Below are 23,135 nucleotides of genomic sequence, written 5' to 3'. Positions count from 1 at the left end.
ATGCTAAACTGAGACGAAAATTACTACTTTTACTCATTTCTCAAAAACTACAGCACCTCAGTAAGTAAAATTTCAAGGGAAGCTTTCTACTATCATAATCTTCAAACTGTGTAAGTTTAATGTAAATCTGTGGACATTGTGTTTATTGTTAGGAAAAAGTACATATACCCTTTAAGTTCAATTCTGCATGGGAAAACATATGTTGGGGTAATTCTAGCAACTAAAATGTTACAGTCGGGCAACATTTCTCTGTTTTGAGCCATTTTATTTCTTATTGCCTGTTGTTACTGGGAAAAGGGTACTTTGCGTGCCTGGAAGAAGGGCATAATAGAGCCTTACGCCCCCGCCTTCGAACCACACAACAACATAATTACATCTGCCCTTATGCTTTTGATTTTGCAAAATGATGTCTGATAGTTATTTTCTGCAAAAAGAAGTTATTGGCCTGATGTTTTGACCCAAACAGAGTCTTTCTCAAGAAAGACTCTAGATTTGACCCGAGCAGATTTGACCCTAGCAGAATCGATTTGACCCTAGCAGGTCGAAAAGCCAGGCCATTTCTTTTCTTTTTTTTGCGTTTATACCATAATGGTAAGCAGTGTGCAACAGCTAATTTTATTTTTCTGATTCTTATTTCTATTATAATTTATCCCTGACAGGAAAAGGTGACAACCTTCAGCGTCATCAATCCTTCTAAAGACATCATGTCCGACCTGATTGGCTACAGCCGACTCCCAGATGACCAATACCGTAAAGTGACCCAGCTGAAAGATCTTCTAGAGAAATGCCTAATGTTGGACCCTAGTAAGAGAATTCAGATTAAGGAGGCACTACAACATCCATTCATCCAGGAGAAGATATGAAGAATGAAGGCAAGCAGATCTCTCTAGAAAAACACTCACTTTGTCTCATTCAATTATCTTTCACATCAAATGTGACTTGTCAATATGAATAACTGTTTAGTTTTCCTGATTTGTACAAAAGTAAGGTTTTCACAGCTGCCTCTTTCACCACAAAATATCTCACAAAATTGGAATGTGGGCCAAGTTACACAGTTGCTTTCATGCAAAAATAAAGGTACATTTCAAGTTAACCCCACCCGGCCCCCTACCAAAACAAACAAACAAACAAACAAAAACAACAACATCAACACTATAAATTACTTTGCATTCGATCTGAAACTTTCTGCCACTTCAAAAGTAGTATTATTCCAAATGACTTCATTTGCCATTGTCTTGGACCATGTTCCTGACAACCTCAACAAAAACTATTTTGCTCAACACATCTTTTGTTAAACCTTTTGTAATTGAAGATTACTCAAACCTGGAGTATTCAGTATTTTATTTGTAAATGAGAAACACATAAGTTCAGGCCTGGTATTACACGCAGGCCATGAAAACCATGTCCACTGATACCCCTCGTCTTGGCCTTGGTGCCCTTCAACATTTTCCCATTTAGTTAACGATTATTCAATGGAAGAGCCCTTTGCAAAATGAAACTGGCCTTGCCATTTCAACATTACATGTTTTTAAAAAGATGAAGTTCCAGGCAACATTCATCAGATAATATTTACCAATAGCAATGTTTGTTTTTTCTTGTGTTTTTTTTTCTTTCCCATTTTGGATTTAAGTCAGATACTGATTTTTAAGAGCGAGAAAGTGAACTCTGTTTGTCACTATAATTTACCCATTTTTTAATAAGGTATGTATGCCATTGATATTATCCTTTTATTGTATCAACAACTGCAAAATTTGTAAATTGGAAGATGTTTCTCTTTCAGTTTCATGTAACTCTGAAGAAAAAAAATCATAATCCCAAATCTGCAGAGGAAAATATTAGAACCAAGATACCATTGGATATTATGAATACACGTATTCCTTTGGTCAAATTATAGTACTGTACATACATACATACATACATGTACACAGGTCATGCTGATTTATATTCTACTTTTAATCTTCCATTTACTTATTTGGGTTTGGGATGGTTGCTTGGTTAACATTTTATTTAAGTTTTTGTTTTGTGCGTTGTTGTTTTGATGCCCAATTCCATGGATTCAAACATTTGTTAAAAGATTCTGTGACGGATACAACATGGACAATCAGTCTGGGAAATCAGACAACCTGAGTTTTGATACATGTGAGTCAAAAATAAAACCCACACTCTGGTCTCTGCTGAAGTTGATATGCCAAATCCTTCTCCATAAAATAGAAAATGTTTATGGTCACAAAAGGGTAACAAGCCATTACAAGTATTATTGAGTTTTGATAGTGTGTTTGTCATATAAAGCAAAAAGGGTTATTTTTGGAAGATAAATGTTGATACTGCAAAGATAGATATCAGGGTGTATTATGCATGTAATTGAATTGTAGTATAATTTTGATAAAGGTTTCTGTAGTTGGTTTGATATTACAAACAGTGAGACATCAGACAGGTTTTCTGAGAACTATTTTGTTGACACTTCAAGGTATGATGCATGAGTGAGTACATTTATTACAGTCCTCAAGTATTCAATAAGCAGTCTAAATTTTCAACAATCAACGTATGAAAGTTCTGTCAAAACGATTACATTTTCGATAGTAGGCCAAACAACAGCTTGTGTTTTGCCCCGGGAGTTTGTGCACAGTCATATGCATGCATATTTAGTTTTTGGACATCAGATATCAACTCATTGTTGTTGAATACTTTTACGTACATTATATTATTTGAGACTGTAAAAATTATCAAGGCAATTGCCATCAAGTTTATCGAATATGTAAGCTTTCCTTTTCAAAAAAGGTAGGGGGTTTTTCTTCTCATAATTAATCATGCATCATACCTTTCAGAGAAAGTGTGTCATAACAGTATACAATTGTTGCACGCTGTGACGGGGTCCATTGCGTTTTGTACACTCGAGGGGGAAAATGGAACTCGAGGCGAAGTCAATGGTGCCATTTCCCCTCGAGGGTGTACAAAACCCATGGACCCCGTCACAGCGTGCAACAATTGTTTTGTTATACCTTTGTATAATTGTTATTCCTCTTCTCGAAGTTTTGTTGCCATCTTCAAACATTATTACGTCGGACTGTTTATTGTTTAATAAGCAGACAAACAAGAATCGCGGTTGTTTCGTACACAGCGCTGGAAATCGACCAATGCCGGGACGATCAAGGTGATGTACACCGCTGTACATCACTTTTCATTTTACCCGGCCTGTCGAGCCATGTAATATGCGTATTTGTTGCACGGCACGTGATTGGTTCTCGACCAATCAAACTTCACAATTTGTACAGAGGTATAACAATTAAAATTGTTTTTTGGGTCTGTACACCATGTTACTTGTATATGTGTATTTGGTCTGACTTTAGTTTCAGCTATCTTGTTCTCTTTATATACACATTCACAGAAGGAACTAAGCAGAAAATGAAGAATTCTAGTTGTCTCTAAATGGTAACTGGTAGATGCGGTAGATGCGACCTCATATCTACCACACATAGTTTATACCACCCTATGAGTGATCCTTATTAATATCGTCAAGTGAGGTTGCAGCTACCTGTTACCATATAGACCAATCCTATTTAGTCCTGGACCAGTGGTTACTGCCATGACTACGAGGCTTCTATGTTCCTGTACTGTTAGGCGAAGGCTTTAATTTGCGTCATGCTAGCCGTTTGTACAGTTGCATCAAAATGTTGATCAGTCATGCCATTTGTGCGTTACAAAAATGAATGCTGATTTTTAGCTTCTCATTAATGGCAGAAAATACCAGGTCAAGGCGTCCCCTCTAGACCCCTTGCATGTGATGTCACCGCTCAAAAAGTGTCCTCACTTGGGTAAAAAAGCGCCCTCACTGTGGTCAAAGGAATTCAAATGATTGGGCAAAAGCTGTTCTTTGTGCGTAAAACGTGCGCGTGAGCCCAGCGTCCCTGTAGTGTTTCGCGTATGCAAGGGGTCTTTAAGTTTGTCTATAGAGCCACCCACTAAAAATAAAAATTTAAAAATTTAAACAAATTGTTCTATTGTTGATAAAAGAAATTGTTATCAGAAGGGAGGTAAACAAGTAATCCAACATTTTTTTGACTTGGCCATGGTATAGTACGTTTACAATTTTTGATGCATGCACAGTATGCACATAGCAATTAAGAAACATATTGAATGGCATAGTGTGAGCTTCAAACTAAAGGGTACATATTGATACAATTTTCATGTGCAAGTCAATAAAGTACATTGCTACCAATAGACCAATGAACATGGGGCTGTTTTATGTAAATACTCCATGGAAATGGGCTTTGATTGCTTTTGAGATGGATATATTGTTACTATTAAGGGAATAAAAGGGTAGCGACGAGTTCTTCATCGTACGTTTAAACCTGGCAGGGTCGGCAGGCCCGAGCCGAAGGCGAGGGCACCTTTATCGCAAGGCAATGACCCTGCAAGATTTTAAATGGACGTTGAAGAATGAGTCACTACTCTTTAATTCCCATTCATAAATGACCTTTTGTTAAAAAAACAAAAATAAATACAGTTATAGACACTTTAACAATTTGTGAAGAATCTGTTTGAGGCGCGTGGGTTGTGTGATAGCTTTGATTTGCGCGTTCCGCGTGATAATCTTGTGCGTCGACACGCGGAAGCCAGCTCAGTGTTCATAAACAGAGCTCCAGTGTGCATAAACAAAAGGTTTATGCACACCCCCGGACGCGCTCTCCACCAATAGGAGTAGAGAAACTGTCGGGGGTATTTATGAATGTATGTTTAAACAACTTTTGGAAGTGTACCACTTCTGTGAATATCCAGAGACAGTTTATAGGTACTTCACGTATCTGTGTTCCCTAGAAGCAATGATCAATGTTTATTAACTTTTATTGTTTACAGCACAAATCAAGATGATGGTACAGGATTTTTAACAATAGTTATATACACAAACAAGCACTTGATTATTTGTTGGGTAAAAATGTAGCAGTGATTCTGAAGAAACCTTCATTACTTAACTAGAATATCAAGCCAGTTATGCTTAGTTCATATTTTTACCAAAATGGGTATACTTATTTTAGGAGGTTTCTATTGGTAATGTGTACACTTACTAACACTGAACCATTGCTGTACACTTGAAATTTAAAGGCACTTTACACCTGTGGTAACTACTCAAAATATATATTAGCATAAAACCTTGCTTGGTACACGCAATGAAGAGCTGTTGTGAGAAATGACTCCCTCTGAAGTAACATTTTTTGAGAAAGAGGTAATTTTTCACTCAAATAAAAAAAGACTTCTGGCCAGAAGCCTTTTATTCCTATCTGAAAGCACACTATTTGGTACAACAAGGGTGTTTTTTCTTTCATCATTTTCTTGCAACTTCATTGACCGATTGAGTCCAAATTGTCACAGGCTTGTTACTTTATGCTAATGTTGGGATACACCAAGTGAGAATACTGGTCTTTGACAATTACCAAAGTGTCCAGTGCCTTTAAGGAAATTTCTTTAACACTTATAGAAGTAAATAAAGTAGAGTTAGCCACTTTGGTGAATTTTTAGTTGAAATAAAACGAAATTCCGTAAATTATGTTGTAATGTCTCAATGTTTGTTTTATATACACCAGAATGTTGAATAAATCCATCTTGTTACTTTCTCTCTCTTGGACAGGTTCACGTCACGAAGCCAGTGGGGTGTGTGGAAAAAACTGAAGGTATTAACTGCAGCAAGGGCAGAATGAGTTAAAAACACACTGTTCTCAACATATTAGCCTCATTGTTTTCTGATCGTTCTTAATACTTGGGATGCAAAAAAGGGAATGGAAGATTTCAATAAGCCTTTTTGAGGTTTGGCGGACTTAATAGGTGTATACACACAAATTTACCCAAACCTTATAGTGTTGTGGCAATGTGTCCGCCATTTCTTAAAACGGCTCATGGGGTTGGGGGTCACCAATGTGTAATTTTTTAATTGTCGTCATATTTTCTTTTCTTATGTTTAGTGTTGCTTTATTTGTGATTTATAAAGAAATGGCTGTTCAATTTCTATAAGGGGTCGTGTCTAGTGCATTTATTCCATTTATTTGTCGGTCACATGTTTTCAAAGTAATCAAGATAATTTTCATTCAAAGTGATAACAGTTTTATGATTACTTTATGAATATTTTATGTTTTACTTGAACAGTTTGATGCATGCTCTTTGGCAAAATACATTGCACATAAGTGTGTGGAAGAGGATTTATCTCCCACTTGTTGCAAATAGTGCAGTTGTACTGTGACTTTATTTGTTCTTTTCAAATGCAGATTTCAACATTGGACTCTCCAAGTCATCAACCTTGAAATTCCTCTTGTGATTTGCTTTCAAGCCATGGTCATAAGCTCTGCCAGGGCAAATAGCTTTCATGCAAGCGCCAAAATCTTCCAAGCCAGGTCCAATAGCTTCTGAATCAAGGCCATTAGCATCCAAACAAGGCTCAGTTACATCCAAGACAGGGCCATTACATGTAGCATCGAAGCAAGGTCCGATAGCGCCCAAGCCAGGGCCATCAGCATTGAAGAAAGGTCCGATAGCGTCCAAGCCAGGGCCATCAGCATTGAAGCAAGGTCCGATCTGGATAGCGTCCAAGCCAGGGCCATTAGCATCGAAGCAAGGTCAGATAGCATCCAAGCCAGGGCCATCAGCATCGAAGCAAGATTCAATAGCTTCTTAATAAGCCAGTTGAAGATGGAAGGCAGAAAGACCAGCATTAAAGTTCAGCAAATGGAGGCCATTCTGTCTCCTTTGTGCTCAGGGCAGGGTAAAAAATGTACTGCTTTTGTAGATGATGGTTATTGTAATGATTTTATCACGTTTGTTGGAACACCCATTTCTAAATATTCTTTCAATCTAAAAAAAATATTCAAAACTTATATGCAGACTTTGCTCCCATTAGAGTACTATTTGGGGTTTATATGTGTTTCATAATTAAAAATTAAAAACATTGAGGTAGTTAACCCTCTTGCTGTCTGACCATTCAATACCATTCACTGTGGTTTTAAATGATGAACTATGCCAGCCTGCAATATGATACCATGAGGGAGTGGTATACAGTTAGTTCTGTGCACAGTGTTGCCACCATACGCAGCCTTGGCAGTCGAATGGTTTCAAATGGTTGGTCAACTCACTGGAAAATGTTGCAAAGAGTCACTGATGGTAGGAGGGTTAAATGAAATATATTTTTGTGTCAATTTGGAATATGATTTCTAAGGTCACTAGTTAAATGTATCGGAAAAAAAGAGAAAAGTAGATGGGGATGAAAGAATATGGTAAGCATTTGAGGAACCAATCTCTACATGTACAAAGCAGTCCTTGTTTTTGTTACACTTGTAGGAAATGTTGGAATCTACCAACGCTTTACCAAGGTACGTAGCAGAGGTGTGGAACATCCATGACAATTATCAAGGGTGTAAACTTGGGCTTGTTAAAACCTCTCTCGATGTCAAGTAGACTAATTTCCAATCACTGTTGGATATCTCGGTGCTTGGTTTGTTGGTGAAAAGCCAAAATAAATTGTGTCTTCTTTGGGCAAATTGAATAAGCATTTATCAGACAAAACAAGTTAGATTCATGCCTGAATTCTGAACTCATCCATGAGAAGACATTAATTTGAATATTTAATTCCTTCTAATGTGGAACGTTTTGGTGGTGTTTATATATTTGCCCAGTAATTACAGAGACTAGAAAATTATACACAGTTCAAACTGTTCAATTTTTGCAGACCTTTGAAGCGATGGTAAAATGACATGTTGTGAATCAGAGATAGGATTGAGTGGCCAGATAAGACAACAAAACACCTGTTCTGGAGCCAGGTAGGCAATATAATACACATTTTATTTTTGTTTCCCGTCCAAGAATTAACCCAATTCAAAATGGGATGAATGTGCTTTGAATGAATCGAAACCCCATTCAAGATTTCAACTATTTCTATGGAAGTGATTTCCTCAACTTGCATGACGACTAGACCTAGTACTGGCTCTTGCTGAACAAAATCATAGTCTAGATGCCTTGATGTCCTCAAGCCGCCATCTTTGAAGTAAACCAACGATAAAACAATGTAAATGAACAGATTTGTATGCGCAGCGCACATGATTGACTGATAAACAACTTCCTTTTGACTTCTTGTTGAGGGCGCCCTACTCAAATAGACCATTTCTATCTACTGGTCAAAATTATGACAATTTGTCGTCATCTAGAACAGCATGCACCTTATTCCACGGTTAACATGTCTATGTAGAATTAATCCATGTGCATGTGATCTATTGCCCAAGGAGTGTTACAACCAGCCTGACCAGATTCAAACTCTGTAAAAAAAAACTTGCCTTCAAATAATTCTTGACACTTAGGCGCTTGGCACGTGAAGTTCCTTCATATTTAGCACCTGAAAAACTGTAAAAATCAACTACATTGTACATTTAGGAGGCTACTCGTCACCTTTTTTTGTTTGTTTTCAAAATGATTGTTTTTTGATTTGTCAGGCTTTTTCGTACAAACTAGCAATCTTGAAGCTTACAAGGGAAGCATTCGTTGAGAGATCATGAATCCTGGCACACCAAATTGTGTTTGTGCTTAATTTTTGAAAGGTTAATTTTCAAGACAGCATTATTTACATGGACATGCATATGATCAATGCATTTGTACTTTGGTTATGCCATGCCATGCCATGCAGGCTCATTCCAAGACAAGTACCACTATTCCACTATGATTGATAAAGAAACTGGCCTCCCTCTTAGTGAAGCATTGTGCTTCTTTATGGGATTATAGTTAAGAGTGGTCTTTAACTCGTATTCATAAACACCCCAGACAGTTTCTCTACTCCTAATGGTGGAGAGCGCGTCACGTGGGTGTAAACCTTTTGTTAATGACCGGTTAAAAGTGTTAGTTCATGGACGTGACATGCGACCTTGCACCTGTTCTTATAAGACAGTTTCTTCATTCCTATTGGTCGAGAGCAACGGCTGAAACAGTTGTGCAACATCACGCGATACGCGCGACGCCCACAGCATTCCCTTATAAGGAGTTGTTCACGCGAGGGCAGCGGAGGGCTCTACCGTTTCATAGCTGGAGGGTGTTGCGTTGAAAGAAATCATTTAACAATTATAATTTTTGCGTTTATTTTACTCTTTGACCAACAAGTGATGATGTTTTTGACCGAAAAGGTATTTATGAATGGGAATCAAAGTGTGTTGAATCGGTTTTCAACTTGTGGTTTAAACCCGCCGAGGCCTGGTTCTATCATGATAATTTACCTCGACGTCGTCTCGGTAAAATTATCAAGAACCAGGCCTCGTTGTTTGGGATTAAACCACTAGTTGAAAACCTCTTCACCACACATTGATTCCCTTAATTTAGACCTAGTACCTTTACCTCCCACCATTAGTCTAGCACCACGGACGGACCCATAGCTTCCTTTTTTGTGAAAGAATGAAAATGTTGTCTTGATCTTAAGTTTGGCCTACTCGGTTTAATTTGAAGTATTAATTTTCACTGAGCAAGTTTAATGTTATCTTTTATTGTCTTCGTGAAAAGAAGTGTGTCCCAAACTACAATCATTTAAAAGCTCTAACAAGAATAAAGGGTTTACATCTCAACAAAGGGGTTGTACATTGAAAAGACGTACGCCTAGTCTTCACCTCAGCTTGTACATCCAGAAGTGGACTTTGCTAATGCTGAGTACCAGCGTAGATGAAGTTTCTCCCAGTCCATGGATATTTGTAAATGATACGGAGGGATGGAGAGGGGGTGCATGCAGTAACTGGGTGAGAGTTCATCATTCCATCCATGTACAGAAGCCACAGCTCGACTGCATTTGTCATGATGACAAAGCCCATTTGACTAATTAAAAGACGAAATATGGTCCCACTTTACTGGCATTTTTGAAGCATCACCCAAAGTAAGATGATGGTCGGAAAATAGGACAATCAATATCTCACAATTCCAAGATTGCAATTACTTCTACCTCACCGATTTCTATGTGCTACTCTCTACATGTGTGCCAGGGGCCTTTTTAAAGGTGCTGAAAGAGGCTGAAATTTTCAAATCTGTAATTGTCAGGCATGATATTCTTTTTGTTCAAATCTACACCATGTGCAGGTCAGCCCGTGTGTCCCAACATTTTCTACTTTTTGCTCGGGGGCCAAATATGCTTGAATCGTACAGGTGTTGAGTGAGCCTTTTTTTTCTTTGCCTGTAAACCCTATCGTTCTGAGTACAATCCATTTTTTTTTGTTTTTTTTAACATGAGTGATTGTTCCGCCACTGTTAACCATTCCTTTGGCCTGCTAAACTGTAAAACAACAACCCTCATTGTTGTGATTTTCCCAATGTAAATAAAAAACAATATTATTTGAACATTTGCTTTGGTGTAAGTTTATTCGGTGTGTTGTTGATCATGTTCCTCAAAAGCCCCTTTGAGTCCTTCTGAATGTTGAAGTCTGTGCTTAAACAGTAGGCCTTTCATACTTAGTAACTGGATTGGGTAGTTATATGAGAAAAGCTGCTTCTATGCACAGCTGCTTCATAAAATGAAAGACAGGTTTGTTTAATATAACAAATATCGTTTTCGTGTATACCCCCACTTGCTGATCATTGCCATACGATTGGTGGAACACACTTTTTGTGTTGTTTAATATCCGATTGTTGAAATAAATTAAAAGTGACTTGTTCAAAACTTTGTATTATTTATTATTGAAACAATGAATTACATGAACAATGTCAAATGACAAGGATCTATGTGCAAGGCATATAAAACAATTATTAGGATGCACTTTATTTAGTCACTCTTAGCTTGCAATCTGGTCTTCCATTTCAGGAGGCGAAGTCGAGTGAAATGGAACAATCCAGATTTCACCTCGTCACTAATAAATAGTATACAAATATTGACTGCTTCGAGTGCTATGGTTAAAACTCCCGAGGTGATCCCCGGACCGTTCTATGCCGAGGGAAAATAGAACGCTACGGGGATCACCGAGGGAGTCATAGTTTTAACCATTGCACGAGTAAAAGCAGTCAATATTTGTATTATAACACCCCAAACATTTCTAAATACTGTACTATTATTATTAAGTTACAGACCTGAATGCTACAATCCACGAACGACGCGAATACAGATTGCAAAAACTTTTACTGTGCTGCATGTAGTGTCGTGCAATCCGAAATGGTTACAGACTATTAATGTATCATCCTCGTACACGCAACGGACGTCTGGGTACTGCACGCCGTGTGCTAGTCTTCGGACTAGCGCACGGCAAACCGACGCACTATCACACGGCCGTCGTCTAGCAAAACAAAGACATGCCATGTGACGTGCTCTAAACCAATGAGCAGGCAGAATACTTGTAAGGGGTGTTATAATAGTAGTTAAACAACAAACTTTAGTTGGTTTTTAGAGGGGTGGGATTCTGAACCGAAATGTACACACTTCATGAAACGGTAGGGTATACATTAATTTGAAAATAGTTTTTAATAGTGAAAGTAAATACATTCAAGTTTTATTCATTCTAAAATCTAGAATATCCGAAATGGTTCATATTGAAATGCAAACTACTATTTAAATTTTATCACAATATACAACATAGTATGGACAAAATAGACTTCAGACTATTAGATTAAAAGAAAGAAAAACTTTGTTTACATCGCTATACATAATAAATTCAACTCTTACAGGGAAGGTATTGTCTTAGGTTTTCTGAGGAGAGCTTTCTTTCTAAATCCGCTGGGAGTAAAATTTCTGTCAAGATTTATTGGAAATTAATGTATTGGCTTATACATGCTTTCATTTGGGTATTTTCAGAAAGAAAGTAATAAGTAAGGATATTTAAAGTGAAACTTCTGCCGATGGCTTATACTTGAAGTTGAGTTATACACATACTTCTTAAATCATTTTTAAATTTAGGTTGTGCGGAAAACAAATTAGTATAATATAAAGAAAGCCAAACATTTGCTTTAACAAAACGTTCAGTAATATAAACAAATATAAAAAGCGAGGCAAGCCTTGTGAAAATTGCATAATAACAAAAGTGCCATTTACAGAAAATAAATAAAAAACGATTTGATCGGTTACTTGATTATTGTCCGAGCATTTAAAAAATATACATTAACGGATAAAACTGTACACATCCCAATCTATGTTAATAATGTATAGTTACATATCCCACCCTAATTGTTAATAATGTATAGTCATGGCTCCTTCGAATTCCTGTACAGATTCCCTCGAAATATATTCAGATAGGCCTATCATAAGGTAGGACTTAGGGTGTATCACGGAAAGCTATAAAGATATCTCAAATGCCTACCCTTTTCCATAGTGAATCAAACCCCTTTATGTCGAGTTTTTGCGCAACTGTTTCACCACATTTTAAAGACACTGGACACTATTGGTATTAGTGTCAAAGACGAGTCTTCCCACTTCCCATAAAAATAACAAACCTGTGAACATTTGAGCTCAATCGGTCGTCAAGTTGCGAGATATTAGTGAAAGAAAAAAGAACACCCTTGTCGCACCATGGTCACACGACGAACTAAAGTTGTGTGCTTTCAGATGCTTGATTTCGAGATCTCAAATTCTAAATCTGAGGTCTCGAAATCAAACTCGTGGAACATTACTCCTATCTCGAAAACTACGCCACTTCAGAGGGAGCCGTTTCTCACAATATTTTATACTATCAACCTCTCCCCATTGCTCTTATTCAAGAGAGTTGTATCATGTTATTAATTATTGTGAATAATTACCAATAGTGTCCACTGCCTTTAAGATAAAACTAAAAACGTCATAAGCCAGCGTCACGAATAGTTATGAACACGATATAGAACCAATGTGCATCCAATCATCATTACATTATGTATTTCATACACACTCAATGGCAATTTACTACTTTTGAAAAGGTCTGTGCCTCGGAGAAAGGTTGATGATAGGCCTAGTATTATTTAATAAATTTTCTTTACAACATATTTACATTCTTTTTAATAGTAGTGGAGCGTTAGGCTATTCAACAGGCCTATGCCATTACATTGTTCTTGTTCAGATTTACGCAAGTAGGGCCAATGCTAAAGTTTATTTCGGTGTTATAAGAGGCAGTCATCTCCCAATATATGCTTCAAGTACATTGAAAACACATCCCCCAAAAAATAAAACCACACTTAGATTTTTGACTCCCTATCTACTTGCTGTGGTTAGGCCTATATTGAAGTCTTTGGTAGGCCTACTTGTAACTTTTTTAAATAGTTGAAAGTTTGCTCCTCCTGTTGTCCGTTGACTATAATTTGTGCCTGTTTTCACTGATTCAATTGAACCTTTACCCATTTATGCGGGGACACGATTCACGATCAGTAGTTATGTCCATTATTAAACCCTCTTTCCACTGTATGACACAAGTTCTCCTTCCTCATAGGGAAGTAACCGCCTTGAAAACCGTATATCCCACCGCCCAAATCGGCACGGCCACTGGGAGGCGGGTAACCGTAAAACACGTGGCTGCCACCCGCACCACTCATGTTGTCTATTACGGTCGGCTGGTACACCTCCCGGGGTGGAGTTCTGACACTCATTTCACCATAGTTTGGACTGGAATTACTACTACTGTTGCTAGATGAACTACTGGACGGGACTGACGTGCTGACGGCACCGCGGCCGTCTGCCTGACCGCGACCCACTGGCATTCCCTGGCCTTTACGCTTGCAACAGCAACAGACCATAAGAGACACTAAGAGGAAAATGACTATAATGGCAGCAACTGTAACTGCTAAGAAGGTTCCCATCCAGCCCAACCAGCCAGTAGACGCACCTGGTAGCTCCGTCGGCACAACTGGCAAGAGAAGAAACGAAAAATACCTTTACTGTTTGAACCAGTTAAAATGTTTTTGTTTTGTTTTAGAATTATAATGATAATTTGAATTCGTGACTCCGTCACATAGGATATCTTGAAATTCAAAAATCGACCGTCACTTAAAAAGGCCACAGCCTTCTTTGTATCATCATTATCGTTTTGATTTTGCCACATTTGTGAATACAGAATTCAATCACTCAAAATCTGATTTTGTGAATGAATTGTGTTTGTTTCTTACTAGAAATGTGTTTAATCTGTACCTGAACACAACGTGAAGCTCTCGTCACTACCGTCTGCACAGTTCCACAATGAGTCGCACTTTAAGTCACTATCAATGCACATAGAACCGTCTGCACAGCTGAAACACTTGTCATTTGCTGCATTGTAGGGAAACAAATTAAGAAATACTGCAATGTTAAATGTGCATTAATCATCCTCCACAGTAGCGTGAACTTACTCTCACCAAAACACAGCATTTTAGACACTGCCATTTCTGAATTCATATCTTTATTACATTTTCATCGACTGTGTTTTATCGGCCGTTCAGACGGAGTGAATTTGGCGCCCGTCGGTGATAAAGCATGCTTCTCATAACAATTCGTTTTTAGTTGTGATGTTATGAATGCGTAATTTTTGAGCGGCTTCTTCGTATTAACAATTAGTTTCCAAATATCCTGTGATATTGTTTCCATGTTTTAATCAACAAGCCTGCTTTAAGCCTGATAGAACGAAGTAGCGCATGCATGAAGAACATTTCTGAGGTTTTGCATTTCGCAAGTGATTACATACAAACCGTTCACGCTGGTTCGAATATATTAATGTTATCAGCGGGTCCGCACATATTTTTTGTAAATGCTAGCTTTAGGCCTACATCGGAGTTAAAGTATGTTTTACACATAGGCTTCACCGGAGTGTTGTACACATAGGCTTCACCGGAGTATGCAAATGTTACTCAAATTTTTCGGGAAAGTGTTCAGTGCATACACAAACGTAAGGGTAAAAAATTTTTTTTATCTCTGATGAATTTACTCTTGTACAAACCCAACATGAATGATTCCTTTAAGTTCGATCTCTTGAGGTTCGCAGTGATGCTTGACTGAAACGACTTTATGCTCATCTTACATTATTTTCGTTTCAACCGAGTGAGTGGGGTATCTCGTCCCCAAGACGCACGCTCACTGCTGCCCATCAAAATGTCGTCGAGTTAGAAATAGTACACTCGACATTTTATCTATAACCTCATGTGACGTATTTGGTCAAAATATTCTTGGCAGTATTTTAAGACGCAAATATAGATGTAAGCGCGGAAGACTTCTGCTAAACATACACAGTTTGCAGATCAAGTGATTTTTGATTGTCGTATTTTGCAGCCTGGCGCCATATAGGATCGTCTCATGATTGCGAGTGAGCGATGGGTGAGAATTAATGAGATCTCATGTGGATTATTCAATTGAAACGCGGAATCACAATATCCATATAGATGACCCGGTCTTAAAGGAACACGTTGCCTTGGATCGGACGAGTTGGTCTATAAAAATGCGTTTGTAACCGTTTGTTATAAAATGCATATGGTTAGAAAGATGTTGTAAAAGTAGAATATAATGATCCACACAAGTTTGCCTCGAAATTGCATGGTTTTCCTTTTACTTTGCGAAATAACACGATCGGCCATTTATGGGAGTCAAAATATTGACTCCCATAAATGGCCGACCGTGTTAGTCGACGGGGTAAAACGAAAACCACGTATATTTGTGTGGATCATTGTATTCTACTTTTACAACATCTTTCAACCTATATGCATTTCATAACGAACGGTTACAAACGCTTTTTATAGACCAACTCGTCCGATCCAAGGCAACGTGTTCCTTTAATAGTTTAAAGTAATAATGCGATCTCTGCGAATTTCCCTACGTATATATAGGCCTTACAAACAAATATTGGTGTCGAGTTTCAATGAAATCCGGTTTTAATTTTGTTAAATTATTGTGGATGTGAACATTTAAATGGTCATTTTGCGCGTCCATTTTATGAATCATAGGGCCTATACCAACTTAGGGGACAATATCGTCTCGCACAATCTTCTTCTTTCAGACTGAATATTTCTCTAAGTTTATGAAATGAGGCTTGGGAATAAGATTTTTTTCTTCTATGACTTGGGCCCATGTTCAACAAACATGGCATAGTGCCGGTTGGATGAATGTGGGTAAGAGCATAAACTGTGGTTGCAATGTGCTCTGGTGACTAGTACAGTTTGCAGAATGTCTCAGGCATCTCAAAAATATTAATAACGTTTCCAGCTTACAGGGTTCTTTTAGGGCCCAGTGTCTTGCCTTTGTGCACATTGCAACCACTGGGTACCGAACTAGACAATATTTCCGCATTGGGTGTGGGATGAAACATGGGTTGTGTTTCTCGTTTCAACTTATGGTGTGTGGGCAAAGTGAATCATTGTATCACAAAATTTATACAAAGCAAGTCCAGATGGATTGCCAACGCTATGCTATTCATTCACCTCTCTACACAAGCGTGTGGCAAACCAGTCGTTCATCTCACTCTGCCCCTTGCTCTCACACATCGTGAACCAATTCAAATATTGTCATATGTAACTTGCATCAATCTCGTCTCATTCTATATTCAAATCAATATAGGCTAACCAAGGTGGTAGAAAAAGATACATAAGCCTGGTTCCTTGATTACAATGAAAGACAAATCGACAAGGACAGTGGTGTGATTAAGAAGGTGTTACATATTGAGATATCACTTACCCGTCCTTGTCTCCTCAGGCACGAAGCTAGTGAAGACTACAGAGAAACCCTTGTTGCTTGACACCACGTTATCAGTGATGAACCGAACAGTGAGCTCGTTACCAGTTGACTCCATCTCGTGGTAGCGGGGTGCTAGGTCTGTACCACAGAGACCGTACGGGGCGCCACTCAGCATCAGACTAGAGTAGAAACGACCGTCATATACAATCACCTGTAGAAATGGAAATACCAAAAAGTGAAAAAAGCAAGCATGAAACTTGTATTTCAATTTCAAGGGCGTCCAATAGAATGACATGTATAGGCATAATATGCCCCATACACGATGTCTGTGTCAGGTGCAAGTCGTACTGAAGTGAATCTAATAATCACCCCCAAACTAAACGTGCTCTCTTAATGTAATAGAGGGAAGTTCACTCTCTTGTCCCGAGTGGTGTTGGTTCCACTTTTTTGAGAGTAAATTTCAATTTAACCCCAAGGATTGCAAACTGCGCCCAATTTAACCCCAAGGAGTGCAAACTGCGCCAAATTTAACCCCACCCTACACACCTCATCTTGATAGCAGTTGACTGAGTCGGTGACATCAAAGCTTTCAAAGACAGCATGAATCCTCTTCCCCGGGGACGTTGTAATCGTCACTTTACAGTCCGTGTTATCGGCGTAACGACCGTGTCCAGGGTGTGAGAAGATTTTACCGCCATCGTGGGTAATGTACTGCCAACATTCACCATGGATGTCATACTGCAAGAAAGCTGAATACAAACGAATATTTTAATCAAGATCATTTTAGACCCATCAAAGTAGTTTTGTTTGTTTTTATGACCCCTTGCACAATGCGAAACACACAGTCCTCCCAATAATGGGCGTTTATAATTTCCACATTTTTTTTATAAGAGTCAACTCCTTTATGTTTATGTTTATTTTAACTCCAAAAAGGCCGGACAGGGAAGGCGAGTTCGCTGCGCGTCGTGCAATGGGTCTGTATTCACTCGTCCTAAATTTTGTTGGATCTTCTTCTTTTCCCTTTGCCCCGAGTGATATCTTTTGGGTCTTATAATTTGGAATTTAAAACACCTGTTTAAAGCCATAGGACACTTTCTGAACAGAACAAAAAATAAAAGTTCACAGTTTGACAAATAACTTACAGGGTTTACAGGAGGTAATGGTGAAAGACTTCTCTTGAAATATTATTCAATGAAATGCTTTACTTTTTGAGAAAACATTGAAACAATTATCAATTATCGATATCGATAATAACGTATTTATTTTAAACTCCGATGACCGATTGAGCCTAACTTTTCACAGGTTTGTTATTTTATATATAAGTTGTGATACACGAAGTGTGGGCATTTTGACAATACTGTTTACCGATGTTGTACGATTGTTTTAAAAAACAATTATACCTAATGCTTTGATGAGACGCCCTGATGTGCATGATAGAATATATATGTTAACTAATTGAACTTGATATAACCATGGTAGAACTAAGCAATCGGTGGTGTATATGGATGATACCGTCTTGTGGAAACAGTAATAATGTGTTTTAAAAAGTAATATTACATTGTATCAATAACGTTTTTCATTTACGCTTTTAATCCTAATGCGAAAACAACATCCTGTGTTCCCAATGTGAGCATTGGAGCAACAGTAAACGTGGAAATATCAAAAGCGTTTATTGTAATTTTCGTTTATGACACCTTGTTAATAAACCAGATGGTTTGTATATGATTGACATGTTTGCGAATACAAGGCTACGTCCGAATCGAGTGACTTTGGCTTTACGGCTGCAGCTGCAAGCTTGACAAATTTTTCGGCGTTCCAAACTTGGCCACTTTTAGACATGGTAAGTGTACGTGGGTTTGAACGAACTCAAACACAATTTTGCCTAGAACAAGTTAATATTATGTGTCGTGTGAATACCTTCAAATTACACATGAAGAAAATGCTATTAAAAAAGTAAACTGACTGTTGCTATTTAAGCAGTCCGATTATTAAAAGAAAACAAGTCAAGTCAGGCTTGTCTAAATGCACGCTGTGCCGAGGACAATTGAGTGGAAATTAAGGGTGAGCGTTTCATCCTAGGCCTTGCTCCACTCTGCATGGTACTTCCCTCGACTATCTTAATCACCATCTCAACTCACTAAGCAGCTAGTGAATTTCATCCGCGGCAAATTATGTAAAAAGCAATGGGCCTTGAGCATAACTTGCCTGTGACAATCACCAAGATATTTTAACGTCAGTCGCACCGTTGGTATCCGACCAATTTATACCATGGCAGCACATAAGTGGTGAATTGTTTGAACGATAGATTGTTGAGAAATCAAAATATTACTTAAGTGCCAAGATTTGATACGGTTCACAATTTGTAGAAACATCTTGGCCTTAACTCAAGGATGCTTAAAATGTGTCGCTTTACTGGTTGGACGTCACTGATTGGCTGGAGTAAAGTAGCCTACCAGTGGTGTTTAACTCTTGAGTAAATTGAAGTGTTGGTTAACTGCAGCGTGCGCTGGGTTTGATAAGTTTGATAAAAGCAAATGCTTGCTGACTGTGTGCACTTATTCTAAGAGATGGTCTCATAATTGCCGTGCAGTATCCTTGAAAGAAATTCCATTGTTAATAAGCCACTTCATGTGTTGGGCTTAGTTTCATTTAGCCGTAACGTTGACTCTGATAATATTCTTTGAATGGAGCAGGGAGGCCTTTGACTATTTCTGACTCGACCATCTTTCGGAGTTTGGGCCACGTTTCCAAGAAAACATATTTAGGCATTGTTTGACTGGGATTTCGTTTATAGCCTAAAATTTGATGCGTTTGTGTCAGTTTGGCAAATGTGAATAAGTGATTTGAGTATGGACGCTATTTCAGACTGGACAAGTTTTCAGTGCATTAGTAATTGTTATAAGCCCTCCATAATTAGCCTTATTAGTTTAGACATTAGTTTCGAGATTTATTCCAAATTGGCAACAATAAACAAACTGTATCAAATGTAATTTAAGCATTACATCGACTACAAACAGCAACTGCATCGTGAATTGAATTAAATGTTTGACGCCCCAGGCCAAAATCACAAGATAAAGAGAAGTGACAAACAAATTGAAGACGACTGAAGCATCAGCCCCATTTCAATGATGTGATGTCTTAAACATTCTACTTCAAGAAATATGGCCTACTTGCATTCAAATCTCGTATACACTCTGGTCAGAGGTTCCCTGATTCAACTTCTATGAGCAAAGTCCAGTTTTGAGTTTTGGCTGTTAGTGCCTGGCTTTTTCCACAGATTTTGTATTTTTAACTTACTCGGTGGTGTAGTTAGGAAACTTAAATTAGAATACAAGAAGATAAACCAATTTCGTAGTTAATATTATATTGGTTTAATAATAACATAGTTTAAAATTCAAGCTTTGGGTACCGGTATCACGTTGAATGTGTGCGACAACAGATACCAATCTATTACTCTATGGGTCCAGTTTCGTTTCTGTGTGTGAACCAAAATCGTGGCAAACAACCTATCAACCAAAAAAGCCCGCCAAAATTGCCAGTTAAGTTAAAACGGTGTGGTTGGTTGGGGCTGGCATGGGGATTTCTATATAAATACAGCCCGTTGTTCAATGCGTGGGTAACCTTGTGAGGACGACACCATCACTCAAAACCATGGGGATGCAAATCCTAATCAGAGGCTCTTTTAACTGCAACAGTAAACCATGTGGCCATAAAAATACATGCCCTACACAACAGCAAGGTTGTACTTTTGTTGGCTGTGTGTACGTTCGCAAAATATTGACGTCTTAAAGATGATGAGCTCTGACGTGAGAACAATAGGAGGAATAACAAAGGGTTGGGTTGATTTCACCGTCTTTTCAACCCATGCACACACCCCAGGTGAACACCTTTTGTCCCCATGTCATAAAATTCATATTAATACAGTCCCCCTATCCTTTATACCTATTTACAATTATTGACTCATCTTGTGGATTATCTTGTGGATCGTATAATTCTGGCCATCTGGCCAGTTTCGACTAAAACATATGTCAGGCCTAATTTGATCTGACATGATAAGCCGTTATGAATTGGAAAATGAAATCAATAAAGTATAACAAGCCTGTAAAATGTAGGCTATCAACAAAAGTTGACAATTAAAACTTACGCCAAACTCACTGAGAGCCACGGGTATAAATTGCAACTTCCGCCAACCACACTTTACCCAAACTTCCGTAACCAATCCATTACCATGCACTGTTTTAAACACGTTTGTCATGAAGTAACACATCACTCGCAAAACATTAACTGTTTTGTTGATTCGATGCAAAGATGAAAAACTAAATGATGGAAATCAATTTACTCCACAAAATAAAAAACTTCTCTTCTCCAGAGACCACGACACTAAACGTTTAAATTGACTAGAGATATCAATGAACCGTAATTTTGGTTTGACCGCATTGCTCATTGAAGCTATAAAAAGTACCTGGTGAATGGTATAGAATGTAATACTTCTGTTGCTCTAAAATATGCCATGGCAGCAACAATATGGTTTCGGTTTCTTTCCGATGTTGCTGTGGATTATTGTATGTTTTTGATTAATTTATCAAGACTCGGGACACATTGAGTATACTCATGGAGGTAGAAATTTCTACCTCCATGGTGTACTCATGCTCCATGGTATACTCATGCTCCATGGTATACTCATGCTCCATGGTATACTGCAGTTTACTCAATGTGTCCCGAGTATAAAACACATGTATTTTGTACATGAATGACAACCCAAGCTCAGTAGCCAAAGGCTATTTGAAATTGGCGCACACTTCGCGGTAATTATGCGTGAAAGATTGCCTCATTCGAGAGTCACCTCGGGCATGTCCGGTGATTACCCCAGTTTGCAACATGGGCCTACACATCAACTTATAGTAGACCTATGGAGGTAGAATTAAACCTCCATGGTAGACCTACGATACATTCAAGAAATTGTACATGTTTGTGTACTATTTGAATACTACTATAATGATGCGGTAACATTTAAAACAAGGCTGCTGTTCTGGATTGACCGTCTGTAACACCATTGGGAGCTGCAGACGAAAGCTAAAATGAATACCGCCTACAGTTAAAACTAAATTTATATCAACCATATCATTTCATTTCAACGTCACAAAACTTGTCACAAATTAAGAAACGGAAGGACTCGTTGCAGAATCAATGTTTGGAACGAGGTCGATGAGTGTCCATTGCATGGAACGGGGAATAAACGATGGACAAAGGGGGAGGCATACTGTTCGATAGACAACCCACAGTTCTATACATGCCAGGTCCAATTTGAGAGGATAAACGAATTTCTTCAAATGGGACTTGTCGTGGTAAGTCGTCACTAATGAGCATCGCCTTCCATCAATAGACACAAATGTATACAATGAACCACACAGGTTGAGGGACGTATACTTACTTGTGTTATAGGCTGAGGCGTTGTGGTGTGCGAGTACAGTAATGAAAAGTAGTAGTGTTACTGTGTAATAGGGAACATCCCACTGGATGAAGTTATTCCGTCTGACGGGAGAGACGACCCGATTCCCTGTCAACATTCTGCTCTCTCCACGGTTGTGCTGGTAATGTCCACCCATCTGCGTCGGTGCATATCCTCCTGGAAACTGTAGACCATAGACGACAGCATTAGTTTTATGAGAGAGTTGTTGGCCGTGTCATTCATGATCTCTGCCGGGGATGGGGAGGATGATGACGAGACTATGCTTGTATACCGGTGCTCTGTTGGTGTCTTTACCGGGCCCATGCTCCATGCTGGGCCGAGGTTATCGTAAAGAGTCTACTCACATTGTTGCAAGTAACTGCGCCACACAATAAGTGTTCATCAGTGACATGTGGCTGTTCAATCGGTTGAACCTACCCCCTTTGTCCTTGTGATCGTCTCACAACTCACTTTTGAAATATGATTGTATCCAATTAACATCTGTATAGGACTTTGGCGTGACAACGGTTCTGCCCCAGATAGCAACAATTCTATTGCACAAAAACTTTCTGTCGTTGAGCCATATACGAATCGGCCAAGTTATTACAATAGTTGCTTTCAGTTGCAATTAATTCATACTATGATGTCAAGCAGTTCAAAGAAATCAAAAGAAATAACAGAATTAATATTGTTTTCATGACGAACTACTGTAATTCAAGTCAAGCTCATTGTCTGAATAAAACTATGAATTCAAAAAGGTGTCCATATCAGTTGGCCCATTGAGGAACGCTTTTCCTTCATCCATGCATATAGGTAGAATTCTACCTCCATGATAAATGGAAGGCCGATTTACTCATAATCATAACTTTTGTTTTAAAGTTATGGTAGGTATCACACTTCAACAATTCATATGAAATATTATATTTTTGCGTTTAACTTTGCTACATAACCTGCTTATGCCATCCATAAAGCTGCGATACTTTCTTAAAGATGTCGAGCCATTTAGATTCAGTCATTGTTAAGTCTTATAAACGGCTTAAATTGGAAATTTAATCCTCATCAGGCATTCCAAACGAGATTATGTTTCCAGAGGGAGTAGGTTCATTAGAC

At 38.4% G+C, this 23,135-nt stretch overlaps 2 protein-coding genes across 4 annotated transcripts in view; one reads left to right on the top strand and one right to left on the bottom strand.

Moving 5' to 3' along the window:
* The window catches only part of LOC139935384 (serine/threonine-protein kinase PRP4 homolog), a 28,836-nt gene extending 19,752 nt beyond the window's left edge, over window positions 1–9,084 (top strand). For 2 of the 3 annotated variants that reach the window (XM_071929943.1, XM_071929942.1), the window contains exon 13: window positions 660–5,542. In XM_071929943.1, coding sequence (XP_071786044.1) covers window positions 660–863 — 204 coding nt within the window. In that variant the 3' untranslated portion in view covers window positions 864–5,542. Of the gene's footprint in view, window positions 1–659; window positions 5,543–5,623; window positions 5,667–6,254 lie in introns of those variants that run through there. The other variant, XR_011785802.1, reaches the window with a different exon arrangement.
* A 2,433-nt stretch (window positions 9,085–11,517) lies between these two features.
* On the bottom strand, window positions 11,518–22,341 carry LOC139935388 (uncharacterized). The gene is made up of 5 exons (XM_071929949.1): window positions 22,008–22,341; window positions 17,123–17,325; window positions 16,577–16,787; window positions 14,072–14,188; window positions 11,518–13,790 (listed from the first exon to the last, which is right to left on the bottom strand). Exons 1-5 carry the CDS (start codon window positions 22,180–22,182, stop codon window positions 13,312–13,314), a joined length of 1,185 nt encoding a protein of 394 aa, XP_071786050.1. The 5' UTR covers window positions 22,183–22,341; the 3' UTR covers window positions 11,518–13,311.
* Window positions 22,342–23,135: the final 794 nt, after the last annotated feature.

Source organism: Asterias amurensis, chromosome 3 (assembly GCF_032118995.1).
Source record: "Asterias amurensis chromosome 3, ASM3211899v1".
Taxonomy (NCBI): domain Eukaryota; kingdom Metazoa; phylum Echinodermata; class Asteroidea; order Forcipulatida; family Asteriidae; genus Asterias; species Asterias amurensis.
The sequence above is the reverse complement of the archived record's forward strand: the minus strand, read 5'-3'. Positions and strand labels throughout refer to the sequence as shown.

What these genes read in the sequence shown, in the direction of transcription:
- LOC139935388 (XM_071929949.1), bottom strand. Translation starts at nt 22,182, where the DNA reads ATGGGTGGACATTACCAGCACAACCGTGGAGAGAGCAGAATGTTGACA. An exon ending in CGCCTCAGCCTATAACACAA is followed by an intron (nt 17,326 to 22,007) that starts GTAAGTATACGT and finishes GTTTGTATTCAG; the next exon opens with CTTTCTTGCAGTATGACATC. An exon ending in GCCTGAGGAGACAAGGACGG is followed by an intron (nt 14,189 to 16,576) that starts GTAAGTGATATC and finishes CCTACAATGCAG; the next exon opens with CAAATGACAAGTGTTTCAGC.